Below are 20080 nucleotides of genomic sequence, written 5' to 3'. Positions count from 1 at the left end.
TTTTGTTTAGTATTTTCATACTTATGTTTATTCAGGATATTGGCCTATAATTTTCTTTTACTGTAATGTAAGTTTTGATATTGAGGCCATGTTAACTTCCTAAAGCAAGTTTAGAAGTGTTCCCTCTTTCTCTAGTTTATTAATTTGAGTAGATTGGTGTTACTTCTTCCTTTGATAGAGGAATTTACCCCTGAAATCACTTGAGCTTGAAATTTTCTTTGTAGGAAGATTTTTTAAAAAACCAACTTTACTGAGATATAATTCACCATAAAATTCACCCATTTAAAGCATACAATTCAACAGCTTTTAGTCAATTCACAGAGTTGTGCAACATTACCATGATTAATTTTAAAACGTTTTCACCACCCCCAAAAGAAATTCCACACCCATTAGCAGTCATTCCTCATTTTCCTCCAAAGCCCCAGCCCCAGATACCTACTAATCTACTTTCTGTCTCTATAGATTTGCCTATTCTAGACATTGCGTAGAAATGGAATCCTATAATATGTAGTAGGAAGATTTTAAATAATAGATTCCATTTCATCAGTAGTTATAAGACTATAAAGATTTTCTATTCTTCTTGTATCTATTTCAATAAGTTGCATTTTTCAATAATTTCGAAAATTTCCTCTAAGTTGTCAATATTACTGGCATAAAGTTGTGAATAATATTTTATGTTTTTAATTTCTGTATAATGTTTTGTGATATCCTTTTACATTCATGATACTGATCATTCATATTTATCTTCTTTTTTCCGGTCTTTTTTTTTCTTTTCTTTTTTTGAGACAGGGTACCATTCTGTCACCCAGGCTGGAGTGCAGTTATGCAATCTCAGCTCACTGCAATCTCCACTGCTCAGGGTCAAATGATTCTCCCACCTCAACCTCCCGGGTAGCTGCAACTACAAGAGTGCACCGCCACACCGGGCTAATTTTTGTATTTTTTGTAGAGACAGGGTTTTGCCATGCTAGAATTACAGGCGTGAGCCACCGTGTCTGACCTCTTTTTTTTTTTTTTTAGCCTTTTCTAAGTATTAACTGTTTGTTTGTTGATTTTCTCTGTGAGCTATCTGCTTTCTATTTTATTGATTTCTGCTCTATTATACTTTTCCTTTGACTTACATTGGACTTAATTTACTATTTTTCCAGCTTCTGGAGATGGAACTGAAATCACTGATTTTTTCAAATTCTCTTTTTTTACACAGGCATTTAAAGCTATACATTTACCTCAAATTAATGCTTTAGCTACATCACACAGGTCTCTCTCTCTCTCTCTCTCTCTATTTCTATTTCTATCTCTATATCTCTCTCTTTTCCCCCTTATCTCCCCCCACTCTACCCAAACATTAGAGAGACTTCTTTCAGGTGGTGGGCTACCTCATCCAGGGACTCCTCACACTTTGTAAGTTTGTGTAGTCCTGAATGAGGAATAAACGTTTGAATTACTTGTGGCCTCTCGTTCTTATGTAGTGTGTTTGACATCCAACAGCTTTAAAGGGGTGGGAACAGCAGACCCAGCAGCAAAGTCAGGCCATAATAATCTGATTTTACTATAGCCATATTAGCTTTCTTTTGATTAGCATTTACATATCTTACATATCTTTTTCCATCCTTTTACTTTTAATCTGTTTCCTTATATTTAAGGTGGGTTTTTTGTAAACAACATATAGTTGATTCTAATTTTTGTAATTCAGTCTACTTTTAAAATTTTAAATGGCTATTTCAATTTATAATATGCTGATATAGATGGTTGTAAGTCCATCATTTTGCTATTATTTTTCTATTTGTTCTGTGTTTTGTTTCATTCATTTTTTTCTGACTTATTTAAAAGTGTGTCCTTAAATATTTAATTATTTGATTAAATACATTGAATAATCAAGTATTTTGTTTTTCCCTTTTACCTTCTCTATTTTATCTTATCTATTAGCATTTCAGTTTTGCCCTATTTTATTATTCTTTTGAAATTATAATACAGAACCTTGATTTATTACCATCTACCTTTAATTATCATTTTCTACAACTTCTCAGCAATAAAATATCCACAGCAGTTTTACTTCATTTATCATCTCACTTTGTCTTATTATTGTAATATATTTTACTTCTGCATTTGCATAAGCCTTACAAGACATTGTTATTGTTTTAAATCTCAATATTCTTTTATATTTGCCAATAATTTACCCTTTCAAGCCCTCTTCACTTCTTTCATCTGGGATCATTTTCCAGCAAACCAAATAACTTCCTTTAAAATTTCTTGTAGTGCTGGTCTACTGGTAAAACAAAATATTGCTGAATTTTTGTTTGTATGAATATGTGTTTCTCTTTTAGTTTTTAGGGAATTTTCATAATTTATAGAATTCCATGTTGGTAGGGTTTTTTTTTTTTTTGTCCTTTACTTTTAAGATGCCATTCCACTGTCTCCTGGCTTCCATTATTTTTGTTATAAAGTCAGCAGTCCTATTGTTGCTTCTTTGAAGGCAATGTATTTTATCACCCAGGTGCTTTCAAATTTTTTTTCTTTTTCCTTTTTTTTTTTTCCTTTTTTGACATGGAATCTTACTCTGTCACCCAAGCTGGGCCAAGTAGCTGGGACTACAGGTGCCCACAACCATGCCTGGCTAATTTCTGTATTTTTAGTAGAGACAGGGTTTTACCATGTTGGCCAGGCTGGTCTCGAACTCCTGACCTCAAGTGATCTGCCTGCCTTGACCTCCCAAAGTCCTTTATCTTTAGAGTTCAGATGTCTGGTTAATGATGTATAGGTGTACCTTTCTTTACATTTATCCTACTTGTGGGTTCACCAAACATATAGAATCTATAGTTAATATATTTATCAGTTTTGAACATTTTCACCCATCAAATATTACTTCTGTCCAATTCTCTCTCCTCTCTGTTAGAGGCTCTAGTGATACATAATTTGGATATTTTGACAGTGCCCCACACATACCTTGCATTTTGATCACTCTTTTCTATTCCTTTTTTTTCTCTGTGCTTTGGTTTGATTTCCTATTGACTGATATGTGTACTTTACTACAAATTTATTTAAGAATTTCCTGGCCAGGTGCAGTGGCTCATGTCTGTAATCCCAGCACTTTGGGAGGCTGAGGCAGGTGGATTACGAGGTCAGGAGATCAAGACCATCCTGGCTAACACAGTGAAACCCTGTCTCTACGAAAAATACAAAAAAATTAGCCAGGCGTGGTGGCGGGTGCCTGTAGTCCCAGCTACTTGGAAGGCTGAGGCAGGAGAATGGTGTGAACCCCAGAGGCAGAGCTTTCAGTGAGCCAAGACTGCACCACTGCACTCCAGCCAGGGTGACAGAGCGAGACTCCATCTCAGAAAAAAAAAAAAAAAAAAAAGAATTTCCTGATTTAACTTTTCCAGCTCTAGATGTACATTCTATTCTTTTTTTCCATTATTTGTCAGGTTTATTGAAGTATAACTTACACCCAAAATCCACCCAACAGAGTACAGTTCTGTGACTTTTAACAACACAAGATATAGAACATCTCCCCTCATAATTTGTTCCTCTTTGTAGTCAACCCTTCCACCTTCCCCGAGCAACTACTGTTTTCTGTTCCATTTCTTTTTTTATAAATTGTAATTCTCTGTTTTTAACCTATTTTAAAATTTTTCCATTTTAACGTATTTTTATAGTTATTTTAAAGCCCTTGTCTGTGCATCTTGATTGTCTGTGGGTCTACTTATACAATCTGCTTTTCCTTCTGCTTTTTGGCCACATTTCCTAGATATTGTATGTATTTTCTGGGGATTGTATATAAAAGAATGTTAGAGATTAAGGTGGATGGTATTTTCCACCAGAGAGGGTTCATGTTTCCTTTGTTAGGCAGAGAGTATTGAGCTGTGTGAGAGCTGGGATGTAGCTTTAGTTAGATTCAGTTTGCCTCTGGTTTTAAATGTCTTGAAAATGACACCTGCTCCCTCTAGCAGGATTTTGTCTCCTAAGCTTCATGAAACTATGGGTGCTTTCACTCTGCCTTTTCAGCCCAGACTCATCCAACATCCCCAGGGGAAAAAAGACCAGAGATCTCAGCTTACCTAGAAATGGAATTTCTCTGTGGAATTTTGTTCAGATAGTTCTCTTATATTTGTAATTGCTGTTAATTCCAAAAACTACACTATAACTTTTAGGGAGATTAAATTTAAGCATAGTGTTTGCATCTTTATGATTTGTATGTCTTTCGTGGCATATTAGGGCTTCTTGTATAATCAAAATGTATGTTCCATCTATAACATCTGAATGGGAGGTGGTATGCAAGAGTAGGAAGTTAGCCCTTCACAGTCAGAATACCGACTTTTAATCTGAAGTCCCAAGAAGATAGGTCAAGGAAAATATTGTGAGCTTTAATTTCCTGGAGTATATGTGAGAATAAGTGGTGTCTAAGGTCCTCATTTTACCTTTTATTTTTATTTATTTATTTTGAGACAGAGTCTTGCTCTGTCGCCCAGGCTGGAGTGCAGTGGTACAATCTTGGCTCACTGCAACTTCTGCTTCCAAGTTCAAGCAATCCTCCTGCCTCAGTCCCCCGAGTAGCTGGGATTACAGGCATATGCCACCACACCCAATTGTATTGTAAAAATACAATAATTTTTGTACTTTTAGTAGAGATGGGGTTTCACCATGTTGGACAGGCTGATCTTCAACCCCTGACTTCAAGTGACCCACCCGCCTTAGCCTCCCAAAGTGCTGGGATTACAGGTGTGAGCTACCGTGCCTGGCCATTTTACCTTTTAAAACATTAGGATATATTTTAGACATTCATAAAACAAAGACTTCAGGCATAAATGAGATCAATACCTGAGCATCTGCTACCCAGTGCAATAGAATATAACAATACTTTTGAAGTACTCCTCCTTCCTTGATATCATCCCCCTTTACCTTTTCTAAGAAGTAGCCATTATCCTGAATTTTGAGTTTATCATTTCCTTATCATTTTTACCACACCTGTAGGCTAGCCCAAACAATAAATTGTCTGATGTATGGGCATTTAAACTTTACATCACTTTATACTGTACAAGTTCCCGTGCAATTGTTTTGCCTCCAGGCTTCATGCTTGTGAGTTTTGCTAAGTGATGTGGGCAGCTATCGGGAAAGACCTAACTTGTCGCAAAGTTCTGTGCTTCAGTTTCCTCCACTAGAAAATCGGCAGAGAGTTTAAAGTGGATCATCTTGAAATACTCTTCCAGATCCGAAATTCTAATTTTACTTTTTATGAGTATAGAGGTATACAGTTTGTTCTAACAATATAGTTCTGGTCATAATTATGATTTGAGGTCTGCTGGTTGATCAGGAACACAATCCCTATGGCAAATATGTCATGGCACTATTTTCAGATGTTATAGCAAAATTTAAAGATTACTTGAATAGAATACTTCAGTGCAAGACAGGCCACTTTAATGCAGGTTTGAAGTGGCACATGCAATGATCAGGGAAGACAGAATTTACAATGCAAAAATGCAAAGTTTATTTTCTTAAATAAAATACTATATTCATATCTATACAAATAATTATTACAACCATTAAAATGTTACATTTAACAATAAAAATTTCCAAACTTTAAACAAGAGGATGGTTCAGAATATTCACACCCTAATACAATGTATTTGTAAAAAGATGTCAAAATAAACAGGACCTATTCTTATTTACAACTGTAGGACAATCCTGATCATATTATACATATCTGCTCTGGATTCCATTACAAAACAAATTAGTTTCCATAAGAATTATAAACCCGGAGATTTACAGTAATAGGACACAGTGTGCAGCAGACACTGCTGCCATGGTAATAGATACAAATATTACACTATTGAAAGCACTAAAATTAGTTTTTTTCGGGTGACTGCCCTACAGTAAGCTTCTCACCCAGTGTATCTATAAATAATTTGTGAAGGTAATTATGTTCTCCTCAGATTTTTCAACTTTTTTTTACCAAAGTGAAAATATATATATATATATATGTATATATATTTATATAGCCTGCTGAAAGTGGAAGCGAGTCTTTTCTTCACAGTAACACAACTGCAGCATCTTAACACTGTCTGGTCCCTTTCTTCTTGGAAGATCAATAGTTCAACTCCCCTTAACTGTTACCACTATAGTCAAGCCCAGTACCTCAGTGACTTCACAGATGAAAAATGATTTGAAGACTTCAGGGGTGGGAGTGCAGAGAAGTCTCAGAAAAGTGAAGGGATTTAGATACATCTAACTTTAAGTTCCTATGACATAGTATGGTATTAGTGTGGTGTATAGCTGTATACACAACTGAGGGAAAGAAAGATCACCTTTTTAAAAAATGTGTGAAATTACAAATAGTTATCTTCTGTCTTATGAAATCTCTAGTGACAGGATTATGCAGTCATCCAAAATTCCCCAATTTGTATATTATGCCCAATGTTTACAACCCAAGTTGGCTCATGTTTACGAAGCATCTGACCACATACGCGTGCCAGAAAAAGATTACAGTTGGTACAGTTTGCGTAAATCTAGAAATAAGGATGTTGAATGACCACCACATACAAACTCTGAGTTTAACAGGAGTTTTGCTACTAAGTTTTTTTTGTTTTGTTTTTTGTTTTTTTTTACAAATCAACATCAAAGATGGCTCAGAGAATGATAAGGCAACAGTGAGAAACATCAGCTGTACTTGTCGAGAAGGTGTCTGATTACACAGCATGTACCATCCCAGCTGGCCCTTTGCTATAACAGAGGAGTGGGTGAGTGATATGTTCCAACAGCTGGTCTAAAGACCAGAGGCACAGTTTCAGGTAAAGTGCAGGAACAGGGTAGAGGCTACAGGTGAAAAGATCTAGAAGCTCTGTGTCCAACAAGGTCCTCACGCTTCTTACCAGCGTGGACTGCCTCAATCTAAATTTGGTGTCCCCCCTCCACAGGTTCTAGTAGAAACCTGCGCATGAAGAATAGAATGCAGACAGAATATAGTTAAATCCAAAAAAGGCCCTTTTCTGTCACACCCTGGGGAAAGAAAAATGGTAATGCTCAGCCAAAAAGGCATCTTGAGAAGAAACTAACTTCTGCCTTTAATTTGCATATACGTATCATAAAATCATCACTCACAGATTAACTTCACTAGTTTGTCTGGTTGTTGGCTATTACTGTTGCCCTCTGGATGTACACAGCCACAGGCGCACTACCTCCAGGCAAAGGTAGCATTTATATAGACAACAGAATTATAAAAATGGCTTCCAGGCTCCTAAAGATGTCACTCCAAAGCTGTTTCATTTTGGTATCACCTTTGCCCTTTCATTCTTCACAGGAAAAAACAAGGCCAATCAAACCAAGGGACAGAGCTATATGGCACATTGAAATATTTTAAATCAATTCTGAACTAATTTTGTTTCAAGAAATTATTGTTGCTCTTTAAGAGAATACGAGGCATACTGGTTCCCAAAGCCAAGACTTGGGAATCACTGATTTGGGAGTATGACTCAGTACCACATGCTGATCCATACATGGTGGGCCCAGTAAATGTTTCGAGGCAAAGGAGTAATCATCCCACTAAGGAAATGACCGGCTTCCCTGAGCCCTATTTGACATGGAGCAGATGGAAGAGCATAAGTGCCTACATATCAAAGGGAAGATAAAGCTAAGAAGATGCATATTCATAAGATTTTACCCTTTCTCAAAAATTTTTAATTTTACTCCCATTAAAACATGCTTCCACATTTTTTGGAGTATAAGTTTTAGCCTGTCCATGAAATGGCTAATGTTAGAAGGCAAGAGCAAGGCAAATAAATTATCTTTAAAATACTTAAATCATTTTGTATTTTAAGAAGGCTAATTTTTAAAAGTTGATCTTTGTTGCAATTCAATATAACCCTGATATGTGACTGGAAAATGCTGCTAAAGAATAACCCCTTCCTTTCTCTTTCCCCAGTTCTGATATGTTAAATTTTATGAAGCAAGACCATTGAGGAATTCCTACACCTTACCTAGAAAAAAGGTGCCATCTCTGATACCCCAAAAGGTCTTCTAATAAAAACAAAAAAAAATTTCCTGAACTGGTATAAGCCATCCCAGAGCAACTTGTATTTTCCAAAAAAAAAAAAAAAAAAAAGAAACAACATCAAACTAGATTACTTTCATCTATGATTGACACATTAAACGTTTACGCATGAAGAGAATCTGGAATTTTTCCCTTCATTAGAAGTTATTGTTAAATGTTGAAAGGAATCAACCACATTTATGACTGATTCTGTGATCAATAATGCTAAAAAAGAGACAGAGAAATGATTTAATCAATGACTGTCACTCATGACTCAGATATAACTTCGTGTATTTCCAGAAGTTAAAAAATTTAAATCAATTCCGAACTAATTTTGTTTCAGGAAATTCTTGTTGCTCTTTAAGAGAATACGAGGCATACTGGTTCCCAAAGCCAAGACTTGGGAATCACTGATTTGGGAGTATGACTTACTATCACACGCTGATCCATACATGGTGGGCCCAATAAATATTTCAAGGCAAAGGAGTAATCATCCCGCTAAGGAAATGACCAGCTTCCCTGAGCCCTATTTGACATGGAGCAGGCCAAGAATAAGGTTACATTTATTATAACCAAAATTGACTAGTTTTCTGCCATCCCTTTACCAAAAATTATATCCAGATTAACACTAGATACCACATAACAAATTTCTTCCCAAAAATCACGTAGCTCTAATTATCAAATACTTAATACTGCTAGTAAATCTCATATATTCATGCTTGTAAATCAAATAAGGGTACTATGGTCTGAACACTTTCAGAATTATGAAGTCTTACATACACATGCATACATCTGTAAAGTAATTAGAGCTACACGTAAGCAGGAGCCAATTATTCACAGATGGTCACATTTTTCCTCAGATGGTCAAATAAGGCTTATTGAGACTCTTTCAAGATCAAAATGTTACACTGTTGGAATGAAAGCTCCGAGAAATGCAAATACTATGTCTGAACACAGCTAGGCAGGAAAATACAATTAATGCAACAGAAATACTTGAAAGTCACAGGCTTTGAGGCCTTTGCATTGCAATGTTCAAACTGAGCTTCTCCTTAGCCTGTTACCTTACTTTCAATTATGTCTAGCAGTCCCCAGTCCTTCTTAACAGCCACTGGAGAGAGACAGAGAGAGAGAGAGAGAGAGAGAGAGAGAGAGAGAGTGTGTGTGTGTGTGTGTGTATGAGAGACAGAGGCAGTGAGAGACAGACAGATGAGAGACGGAGAGAGGGAAAATGAATAGCCAAAGACATGGAAAACTGTCCTTCTTGAAATTGGCAGACTGGACCTTTCAAGTACAAAGAAAAATTTGAACGTTGCAGCTTAAAATTCAGTTAAGAGAATTAAAAAGCAAGTCATAAATGCCCACATTTTTCCTCAATAAAAAGTTTTGACTACTGTGTTTATCTGTTGTCTTGAGTAACTTATTCATGAAGCTCTCCTATTCTTCCCCAAGACCATTTTGAAGGAAGAAAATACAGGTTGTTCTTGCTTTGTAAGCAAGAAAAAAATATATTGTATATTTCTTTGTCCCTAGGAGGCTGCTTAGTTGGCAGCAGAAAAAGATAGGAGAGTTTAGTAAGAACAGTTAAAGAGGCACAACTGACCCTTTTGCTGAGTCTTTAGAAGAGGTATTCACTGGAGTTAACTGCTCTGACCAACCCTTAGGAAGCTTTTTAGGATTAAAAAAAAGGGGGGGGCTGGGAGGGGTGGCTCATACCTGTAATTCCAGCACTTTGGGAGGCTGAGGTGGGTGGATCACCTGATGTCAGGAGTTCAAGACCAGCCTGGCCAAGATGGTGAAACCCTGTCTCTACTAAAAATACAAAAATTCGCCAGGTGTAGTGGCACAGACCTGTAATCCCAGCTACTCGGGAGGCTGAGGCCCGAGAATTGCTTGAACCCAGAAGGCAGAGGCTGCAGTGAGCCGAGATCCTGCCATGTACACTCCAGCCTGGGTGACAGAGTGACCTTGAATATCTCTTGAGGAAGAGGAACTTGAAAAAGGAATATTCAAGGTGCTGTTCCTGGTGTTAACTGCACCTAACAACACTCCAGCCTGGGTGACAGTCTCAAAAAAAAAAAAAAAAAAAAAAGAAAGACAAGAAAAGCTGGTCCTTGAGTTCACTTTGTTAACAAGGCAGATAAAACAATTTCTATGCATCTCTCCCACCCCATCCCATTTTTGGCAGAATATAACAAGAACAAAAAGTAATGGACTTCACGGGTTTAAGAAAAGGAATATATACCATTGTTTTCTTATTTTTTTTTAAGTTTTCAAATTTTAATATGGGTTTTTAAATGTATTATAAACTTCTGTGGGGCTTTTAAAAACCCATACCTAGGCCGAGCACGGTGGCTCACGCCTGTAATCCTGGCACTTTGGGAGGCCGAGGCGGGTGGATCACAAGGTCAGGAGATCAAGACCATCCTGGCTAACACGGTGAAACCCCGTCTCTACTAAAAATACAAAAAATTAGCCAGGTGTGATGGCACGTGCCTGTAGTCCCAGCTACTCAGGAGGCTGAGGCAGGAGAATCGCTTGAACCCGGGAGGTGGAGCTTGCAGTGAGCTGAGATTGCGCCACTGCACTCCAGCCTGGGCGACAGAGCCAGGACTCCATCTATTTAAAAAAAAAAAAACCCTACCTATATCAAGTTCTTCTATGCTTTAGCAGGTCTCAGGTCTCAATTTCCCATTTTCAGATGGCAGGCCTGTTTTTAAAGGACCAATTCGTACTTTAAAATATGTGTACACACACACACACATACTTACACACAGAGAGACACACAGAAAGACTATATATTTTTTGAAGCACCATTTCACATCTACCAACAAGAAAAATAACAAATTCATATTCTCATTATAATTCTGTTATGAAGGATAATAATGTAATATACAATGCCATGTTTAAAATATAAATACTATCAGTAAATGAAAATACTGACAGAGCTTAAATCTCTGTTCAGAAATATTTTTAAAGTAAGGCTCAAAAAAATGTGTAGATTACAAACACACTATTTCCTGATCAATCCTAATATTTAAATGAATGCAAAAGAATTTATTTCAAGATCAAATAGAATGAAGAGAGAATACTAAATTAAACTCAGTTGATGAAACATCCATTGTTAACTGCACCCATGCAAAACTCCACAATACAACTATCTGCTTTTACCCTTATGACCTGATGCAAAATGCAAGCACAAAATGGAGAATATGTATGTACTTAACTTTTTAGCTTTCTATATTTAAGGCTAAATAATTGTCTAAGGAAGACCTTTGCTTTAAATAATCTTGGCACATTAAAGGATAACACAGCTCCCTAATTTGAAGAACAAGACATAAAATTCAGATAATTTATGGATTGTTGTAATTTAGAAAGAAGTCTCTATCTAAACCAAACTTTGAGAATAAAGGCTGATTGCTTTTATTTATTTGCTAACTGCTTGACTTTAACTACGGACATTAAACTCAACATCAGTTCAACATCTGCCATAGGTAAGAAGCTGTTCTAGATGCTGACATTAGCCAGCACTTGATTATGAGTCACTGTTTTATCAAGCTGCCTATATTTTTCAGTAGCAACTTAACTATATATTCTGTAAGTTATCAACAATCAAGTTTAAAGTCTAGGCTCCCTCCTACTACCCAGTACATGACAAGATGATCTCCCCCAATTTCCAGCTAATTAGTATTTAGGAAATATCAACTTGGAAATGTAAATCTACTTGGAAAATAAAAAAGTACACCATACAGTTGAAAATGAAAGATAACTTGTTTTCTGACAACCCAGTATCTGCATCTGACATGGCTTCCCTACATTCAGAAGATAACTGAAAACTGATTATGCAGACACACACACACAATCCTTCTCTTCATGTACATGTCTGTGCGCATGCACCCACAAATACACTTGTAATCTCACTCATTACCTTTACATTTCGTTTATCGGTATTTAAACAGCTGAACTGCAATCATGACCTAGAATATGGCTTATGTTATGGGCAGGCCTGTTTGAGGACTGCTTGGAAGAGTCAGAGGCAGAGGAATTTGCTATTGTAAGCAAAGGTGACATTGCTGAGCCATCAGGAAGCGCTGTAGCTATTTCTGGAAACAAAGATGTCATATTAAAATTGGATAAGTGAGAGTTGGTCATGTGCATTGGTGGCATATCTGGCAGAAGAGGAAAACTTGGTTGAGCAAACCCAACAGGTCTGGGAGGAGATAAAATTGATCCAAATCGGTTATTTAAACTTCCACTGTTTACCTTCTCTGTGCTAGGATTTGAGAACATCTGATTAGGAAAATAGGGGATTGAAATATCATTGGACAGTGTAGGATGAGCAGGAGAGTATGGAGGATAGAAGGAGGGCAGAGTATTTTGCGGATCTACCGGGATGAGGGCTGGAGTTCGAGTGGCACTAGGCTGAGTAACCTGTGGAATGAAAGAAGCATTAGCATTTATTGGTGGATTCATGCCACCCTCAGGAATAAAAGAAAAACCAAAATTTTGTGATAGTGTATGCTGGTCAGGACCTGCATTATCATTAGGTACTTGTGGGCTATCAGGCATGAAACGAACAATACTTCCTCTCTTCTCTGTAGCAGGTTGTTGGCGTCCAAGAATCATACTGCCACCAGTAGAGAGGGGAAGGTGGGGAAGACTTGGATCAAAGACAGAACTTTGCCTTTGGTTTCCAGAACGATTCCTTTCAGGCTGACGAATTTTGGAACCACTGCTGTCTTGCAGGGGATGCCTTGATCTCTGGGGAACTGAAGAATTCGCTTGACGTACAGCAGGGCCTTGATCGCCATTTCCATGAGACACAGATGGATGTGGCAATGCTGGCCTTGCAACCCCATGCATGTTGGTTGTGACTGGAGGGTTCATGTGGCCCTTGGTCGCATGACTGTCAGTAATCCTCATGGGATTGGATTTCTGTACAGAAACATTGGGGCTTGTGTTTCGACCTTGAATATCTCCTGAGGAAGAGGAACTTGAAAAAGGAATATTCAAGGTGCTGTTCCTGGTGTTAATTGCACCTAACGACATGTCACAACTTTCCCGATTCTGACTCTCACTCTCTCTTCTAATATGGACATTTTCATGAGTTGGGGGACAATTATATTCAATTGCAGAGGATGGACCACACTGTGTATTCCTCTGATGTTCTGAGAGTGACCTCTGGCTCCCAATGACCTGATCACTGAGGTGAGGGGCCAGTAAGCTCTGCATGAAACTTTGGTGACAAGTATTTTCACCGTCCCTTGATGGAATACCATTTCCTGTTGGGATGCTCTGAACTGGTGGGTAAGGTAATCTCTTTTGACGGTCAATTGGTGGGGGGCCAGTGTTTTGACTAATTCGAAAAGCCTGGGACTGCATACTCCGCAATGATGATACAGGGTTACCTATTTCATTGTTTCTTGAAGATTGTACTTCAAAATTACTCTGGGGCTGTTGACTAGCTCCACTTGGTTTAAACGTCTGACAATCAGAAAGGCGGATATCTGAGGCTACAGTATGGTCCACACGACCCTGCATATTATGAATAGCCAAATTCTTATTTCTGGGAACATCAAGATAGCTTCTCATTTCAAGCTGATCTGAAACTCTGGAACCCTGAATTGATATTCCCATTCTCTGCTCTGAATTAGAAGATGTCTTTCCAATAAGTGCCTCAGCAGAATAACTTGAAACTCTATTTCTCTCTGGCCTGTGTGGAGTACAGGTCATGTCTGAAGATCTAGTCACAATACTTGGTTGGGACACCATTTGCTGCTCTAAGCCTCTTGATGTCAAAAGCCTCTGCATTGGATTATGCCCAGATACATGTTCAGATGAAACCCCTGAACCTTGCTGTCTGCTTCCAACATCCTGCTGTTGGTGCATAATATCTTGATTGAGATGGTTCTGAGGATGGTTATGATGGTTCCGACTAGTTGAAGGGTTTTCACAGCTCTTCTCTGTCTGGGAGCCTCCAAAGTGTTGCTGCATTTGTTGCTGCATCTGCTGATGATGGGGATGTGGCTGGCCACTCTTGGATCGGGACTGATCAGTTCCATGGTGCTTCGGTTGTAAGGAAAGCTGAGAGGTCTGGGTGCCCTGAACAAGATTCCTCTTTTTCTGCATCTGAACTTCCTGTTGCAGAGTCCTCTGTTGGTGGACATTATGGGGCTGAGAGTGGACAGAGCTCTCTGCATGAGGTACATGATGCTGCATTTGATATAAGTGATGCCTCTCTCTTAACTGCCCTGCTTGTTGTTGTTGCTGCTGCTGCTGCTGCTTTATGTAGAGATGGTTACTATGAAGGTGAGATACCCCTTGAGCTGGAACATGCTGCTGCAGGGCCTGTAGATGTTGACTTGCCTGGGTTTGCTGCTGTTCAGCAACTGAAGGCTGAGAACCACACTGAACTTCAGTTTGCCTCAATGCAGGAGCCACAAAGTTGTTACTAGGTGGAAATAATCGTGTAAGGCCATCTCCATGAGCTGGGTTGCTAACAGGCACAACTGAGTTTGAAGAATTAGGAGGGATCTGACTGACCATCATTTGAGTTTGATCAGAAATGGTGTCTGGAGTTCTGCTCATCAGGGACATACTTTCAAGCCTGACGGGGGCTGGCTGACAGTGCTTTTGACGTTTAGCTGAAGACAGTAAAAGGTCATCTTGGACAGCACGCTTAGCAGAATCCTTACGGCTTTCGTGACTTGGCTTTAAGAGTGGCTCTTGAATCTGTGAATTTGGTATGGTACTAGTCATAGTATTTAGCTGTTCTTGGGAATATTCGGTCATCAGAGATGGTCCAGGAGGTTGACTGCCATAGGAGCTAGACGAAACAGTCAGATTAACCGTTGCAGGCACAGTTGTTTGCTCTGAGGTTGGGGATAAACCCGCACAGCTGGCCAGAGGATGGCTGATGCTGCTCTGATGGATAAGATTATTCACGCTTAAACTGGTGATGCTTGGTGGCTGAGAAGTTGAATCCTGTAAAGATGCATTTGATGTTTTAATTCCTAGAGAACAACTTGGTTTTTCAAGGGGCCTCTCCACAGTTGCTTCAATTGAACCCTGAGAATTAAATTCATTTGGTGTTGCTTCTGCCTGTCCTGTGCCATTCTCTTTAGGTATCTGTGATTTGAAAGGTGGGTCTCCCTCTAACAATGATGCTTCAGAAGGCTTTGAAGCAACTTCCCTTATATCAGCCTGGAGGCCAACTCTTCCCTTCTCAAGGTTCTCCTGGTCAAAAATAGCTCTTGCTGCAAGAGCTACTATATCAGTTTGCTCTACAAAGGTACAGCTGTCACATGTATTAGTTGTTGCACTGCTGGTCACATCTTCTCTTGTTGTTTCAGGAAGCATGGATGCAACTGAGAAACTACGACTACTGCCAGAGCTGGTTGACATGGGAGAGTCGGCCTGTCTACCGGTGATCAAAGAACCATTAATAACCTCTTGATCAGGGAGGCAGGAATGATGCTGTGGAGGATCTCTATCATCGTTGTTCATCAGTAATAGTTCCTGTTTGGGATGTAAATTCACACTTGAATCAACTATTTTAGGATTTTCTGAAGAAAAGTCAGGATGATCCATTTGATCAGAAAGAGATGATTTCTGAGGGGTTTTTTTTTTAGCAACATCAGATAGCAATGTAGTTAAACGTTGCCCCTTTAAGAGACCTGTGGTTTGCATTGTATCTGATGAATCTTGCTCAACTCTGCAAGGTTCAGCAATGATTTCTACCTCAGAAACACAGTCAGTACTTGTAGTGCTTGTTGTAGATGACAAACCAGAAACCTGAGAAACCAAAATGTGAGGATCACTTGGAGATGGAATCAATACATTGGCTGAAGTGCAGGGTTTGGCAGCATCTGATAATGCTAAACTACTTGGTGGTTTATCCTGAGATGTCTCTTGTTGTAGATTAGGGGTAGAATCTTTGGATTTTGCTGCGGCCATTGCAAAATGTTCACTTGTTACAGAATCTTGGGAGGGTGAGCTGGACTTTTCTGGTGACTTAGATTTCAATACAGACTCAGGTATTAATGATCCAGAGCTTAGAACACCCAAAGAATGTGAAGCAGAAACACTCACACTATTTGCCTGGGACATAGAGACAGATGGTAACACAACAGGGAAGCTTTCTAGCAGTCCATCATTACAGGGTGGCTCTGCTGAGCCTTCACTGTTGGGGCAGTCTAACTTGCTCACATCTCTGACTGAATTCAGGGGACACGCTGACTTGTTTGCTGCTAAGTGTTTCCTGGCACCTGGCTTCTTATTCAACCTTTTAGATTTCATGTTAGGCAAACAAGCAACAGTGTTCATTGAGGAAGTACTCACTAGATTATAAGTACTAGCTAGTGTGGCTGAACTATCTGTTGTCACGGGAGGTGCTGCAGTTGTTGTTAATGAAACACAGTTAGCTGTAGTGGTTTGACTATTTGCAGCAGTTTGAGCATTGGCAGGCTGGCTAATAGACAATTGTACACAGCTTTGCCCAGCCATCTGTGATATGCTTTGATTGAGGCTGGCCAAAGCACCAAATGTATTCAGGGCAACATTGGTATTTGGATCTTCGCTGGTGGTGGGTTGAATAATTTGCATAGGGGTTTGATTTGTAGTTCCTGATGAAGACATCACAGGCTGCAAAGCAAAGAGCTGTCCATTTAAAGAAATGGTTTGAGGCTGTTGGTTTGACATGGTAACAGAAAAAGTTTGTGTTGAGTTAGACACTGATAAAGATGAAGGTCTTGGTAATATGTGGACAAGATGCTTTCCTCCAAAAGTCTGTGGTGTTGAAACATTTTGCACTGAATTATTAGATCCTATTACAGTATTGGCTCCATTGATAGGGAGTCGAACAGAACCAGGAGGTGGAGCAGGGAGGAGTGGCAAAGGATTCTGATTAGCAGCCTGTATGATCACTATCTGTTGACCTACTGTTTGGTTGGGAACTTCTGCCCTCATCACTGTTGGGCATGGGGTGGTGCTGGGTGGCTGAAGAATTATAACATTTTGATTGGTTGGAGCTGCATTAACAGCTGACCCAACTGGCTGAGCCATCTGAATCACTTGCATTGCTGAATTCAGTGGAAGGATATTTTTGGGAGGCTGAGATTTAACTTGTGGCTGGGCAATTAGTGGCTGCATAGGCAAAGATGGACAAGAAGGCAATGTTACAACTACTTGCTCAACTGGCTGCCCATCTGCTGGAAAGGAATTATTCAAGTTGATGCCTGTAGCCACATGTCTACTGTGGTTGCTTGTGGTGGGGCTAGTACCAGACTCATTTAATACTGGAGTCACAGCAGAAGATGGTGTCTGGCTTAAGGGCTGAATAGTGTTTCCCGCCAGTTGCAAAGTAGTCCACGTTGTCTGTGTGTTTCCAGCTGAGGAAATTCGTGTAAGGCTATTAATGTTTTTCAAATCTGAAGTACTAACACTTGAAGAAGGCAAAGAACAAGAAAGAGTCCAACCATTGTCCAAAGGGTTTCCCGAAAGAGTGCTTATAGGAATGGTGGCCTTCCCTACTCCAGGGGCAGATGATGCCACCACTGTAGCTGTACTTGTCAAGTCTGCACTCTTACTAATGCTCACTGGAGAAGAATCATCTGCAGTTCTGGGAGGCTGCGAGCAGACTGTGGTGGTAACTGAAACAACAAAAGTGTTTTGAAAATCACCTCTGAAGTCCTGTATGCTCAGGCAGGACTTGTTTCCATGGTGCACTTTAGTGGCAGTTGCTGAGGAGCTGTGGGGCATGTTTGTAACACAAGGGGTCATTTTCTTCAATAATTTGGGGTTCTCTTGTCCATTCTTATTTTCAGAAGAATTTTGATCATGTAGACATGTGTGCAAAGAATGATGTTGGTGAGGCTCAGATCCAATTGAAACAGCAATCATTGAGCCACTAGTGGCACCAAGCACATTTGATTCGCTTTCAGAGGTGGGAAGCTCGAGAATACTCTGAGCAGAAATGGCAGCAGGAAGACAAAGAGGAACAGGCTGGTTGGTAGCCAATGCAGGAACTGTGGTCTGATGCCATGGCTTGTTTTCAGAAGGGTAAACTCCAGAAATAGATACAGGAGTCACAAGATTGCAAGTCCTCTGTACTGGCACCACATTGGCGGTCTGCTTTTGTAAATTATGACTAACATTAAAAGTTATCCCCTGAACAGCTGTTCCCTGGCTGTTTCCACCAGGCTGATTCCCGTTGGAATAAACAATGATATTTTTTTGAACCTGGTCACTAGGAATAACAACAGAGACCTTTGAGTTTTTAAGATTTCCTTTCCAGTGAATTGTGGGGTCATCATATAAGCATATGTCATTAGCTTTCAGTAATTCAATATATCGGCCATTTTCTTTTTGGATTTCTTCCAGTTGTTTCCGTAGCTTTTTTATTTCTTCAGCTATAATATTAAAAACAAAAATTTATAAATACCTGAGAACGTCAGTATTTACAATAACTTGATAAAGAACTGTATACTAAACTACTGAATTCTAATTCTAGTATTCTAAATACCTCAACTGAGACTCTTCAGCTCTTTTCTAATACAACTTCTTTTTTCTTTTTAGAATGATATCTTAAATCCCTCTGCCCTCATTTAAAAAGTATAAATTTTTAAAGGTCAACTGAAAAATTACTCATAATGTAGAAACCTCAAAATTCCCAATTCAAAAATTTCCAGTAGGGCAGCTACATAGGTGAAGTAAGGGAAGACATACTGATATCATGGTAACATGCTAGGAAGATAACATTGAATATCAATATGCCATTTAAATGCTGCAGCAGCCAACATTACCTGTGATAGTAACAGTCTATTTTTTATTTTATTTTATTTTATTTTATTTTTGAGACAGATTCTTGCTCTGTGACCCAGGCTGGAGTGCAGTGGTGCGATCTCAGCTCACTGCAACCTCCACCTCTCAAGTTCAAGCAATTCTCCTGCTTCAACTTCCTGAGTAGCTGAGATTACAGGTGCGCACCAACACTTACAGCTAATTTTCATATTTTTAGTAGATTCGGGGTTTCGCCATGTTGACCAGGCTGGTCTTGAACTCCTGACCTCAAGTGATCTGCCCGCCTTGGCCTCCCAAAGTGCTGGGATTACAGGCATGAGCCACCATGCCCAGCCGATAGTCTCTTTTATAAATGGCTTTAGTTTCTATTTTATCCTTTGAAACAACTGAGACAAAAAGGAATAGAACACGTAAGAAGCAAAGTGGCACCAAAGTGCACCAAAGAAAGCATCGACAATGGAACCTGCACTTTGCTTGGTAGGCACAATGCAGGTATGCTACTGAGCAGGGAGGGCACTGTCACAGCCCTCCTTTCTAAGGTAGATAGCTTCACCTATGAGTACCACTAATGGGGCAGGCTTAGCTGCTGGTATATGCTCTGTGACTCCACACATCCCCATCTGCCTTGAAACAGTGGAGAGTATTCTCATTCCTTTTCCAAAGCATCCTATTCTCCAGGCTAACACCCTGTAAGGGAGCCTGAAATGAAAAGTTCTGTTCCAACAAAGACGAGCTGAAACTAGCAGATCATTTTTCTTAGTTTAAAACTAAAAGACAAAAGAAAGATACCAGTGTCCATGGACAGTAGAAATTAAAGAACAATCATTATGGACCAAATAATGATCACGGTTCTCACTTATTGCACCTTTACTACCTGGCACATTTCATTCCTTGTTTCATTTAATAACAACGACAACTATAACAGCTAACATTTATCAAGCAATTACTCTGTGCTGGGCTTTAATCTAAGTTCTTGTATTATCTCTTTTAATCCTCATAAGAACCATGAGATGGCAATTTGTATTTTATTATCTCCACTTTTAGATGTGAGAAACAGGCCCAGAGCAGTTACATAATTTGCCTAAATTCAGCCAGGTAGATACTATGATTATCCTCATTTTAACATAGGGAAACTGGGACTTGGAGAGGCTAAGTAACTGACCAAAGGGTACTGAGTGAGTAAATGAAGCTGAGACTCAAACCTAGGAGGGCCTGAGTCCAAGGCCATTGCTTTGGCCACTAGATACATGCACAGTGAGCATA

At 39.2% G+C, this 20080-nt stretch overlaps 1 protein-coding gene across 1 annotated transcript in view; it reads right to left on the bottom strand.

Annotated features, from left to right (window-relative positions):
* Positions 1-5458: 5458 nt before the first annotated feature.
* USF3 (upstream transcription factor family member 3) overlaps positions 5459-20080 on the bottom strand; it is a 48607-nt gene continuing 33985 nt past the window's right edge. Inside the window, exon 7 of the mRNA XM_003261822.2 lies at positions 5459-18426. Within this exon, the coding sequence (XP_003261870.2) occupies positions 11969-18426 (6458 nt within the window). The 3' untranslated portion in view covers positions 5459-11968. The remainder of the gene's footprint in view (positions 18427-20080) is intronic.

Source organism: Nomascus leucogenys, chromosome 21, assembly GCF_006542625.1.
Source record: "Nomascus leucogenys isolate Asia chromosome 21, Asia_NLE_v1, whole genome shotgun sequence".
NCBI lineage: Eukaryota > Metazoa > Chordata > Mammalia > Primates > Hylobatidae > Nomascus > Nomascus leucogenys.
Note: the sequence above shows the minus strand (reverse complement) of the source record. Positions and strands in the feature narration are given on the sequence as shown.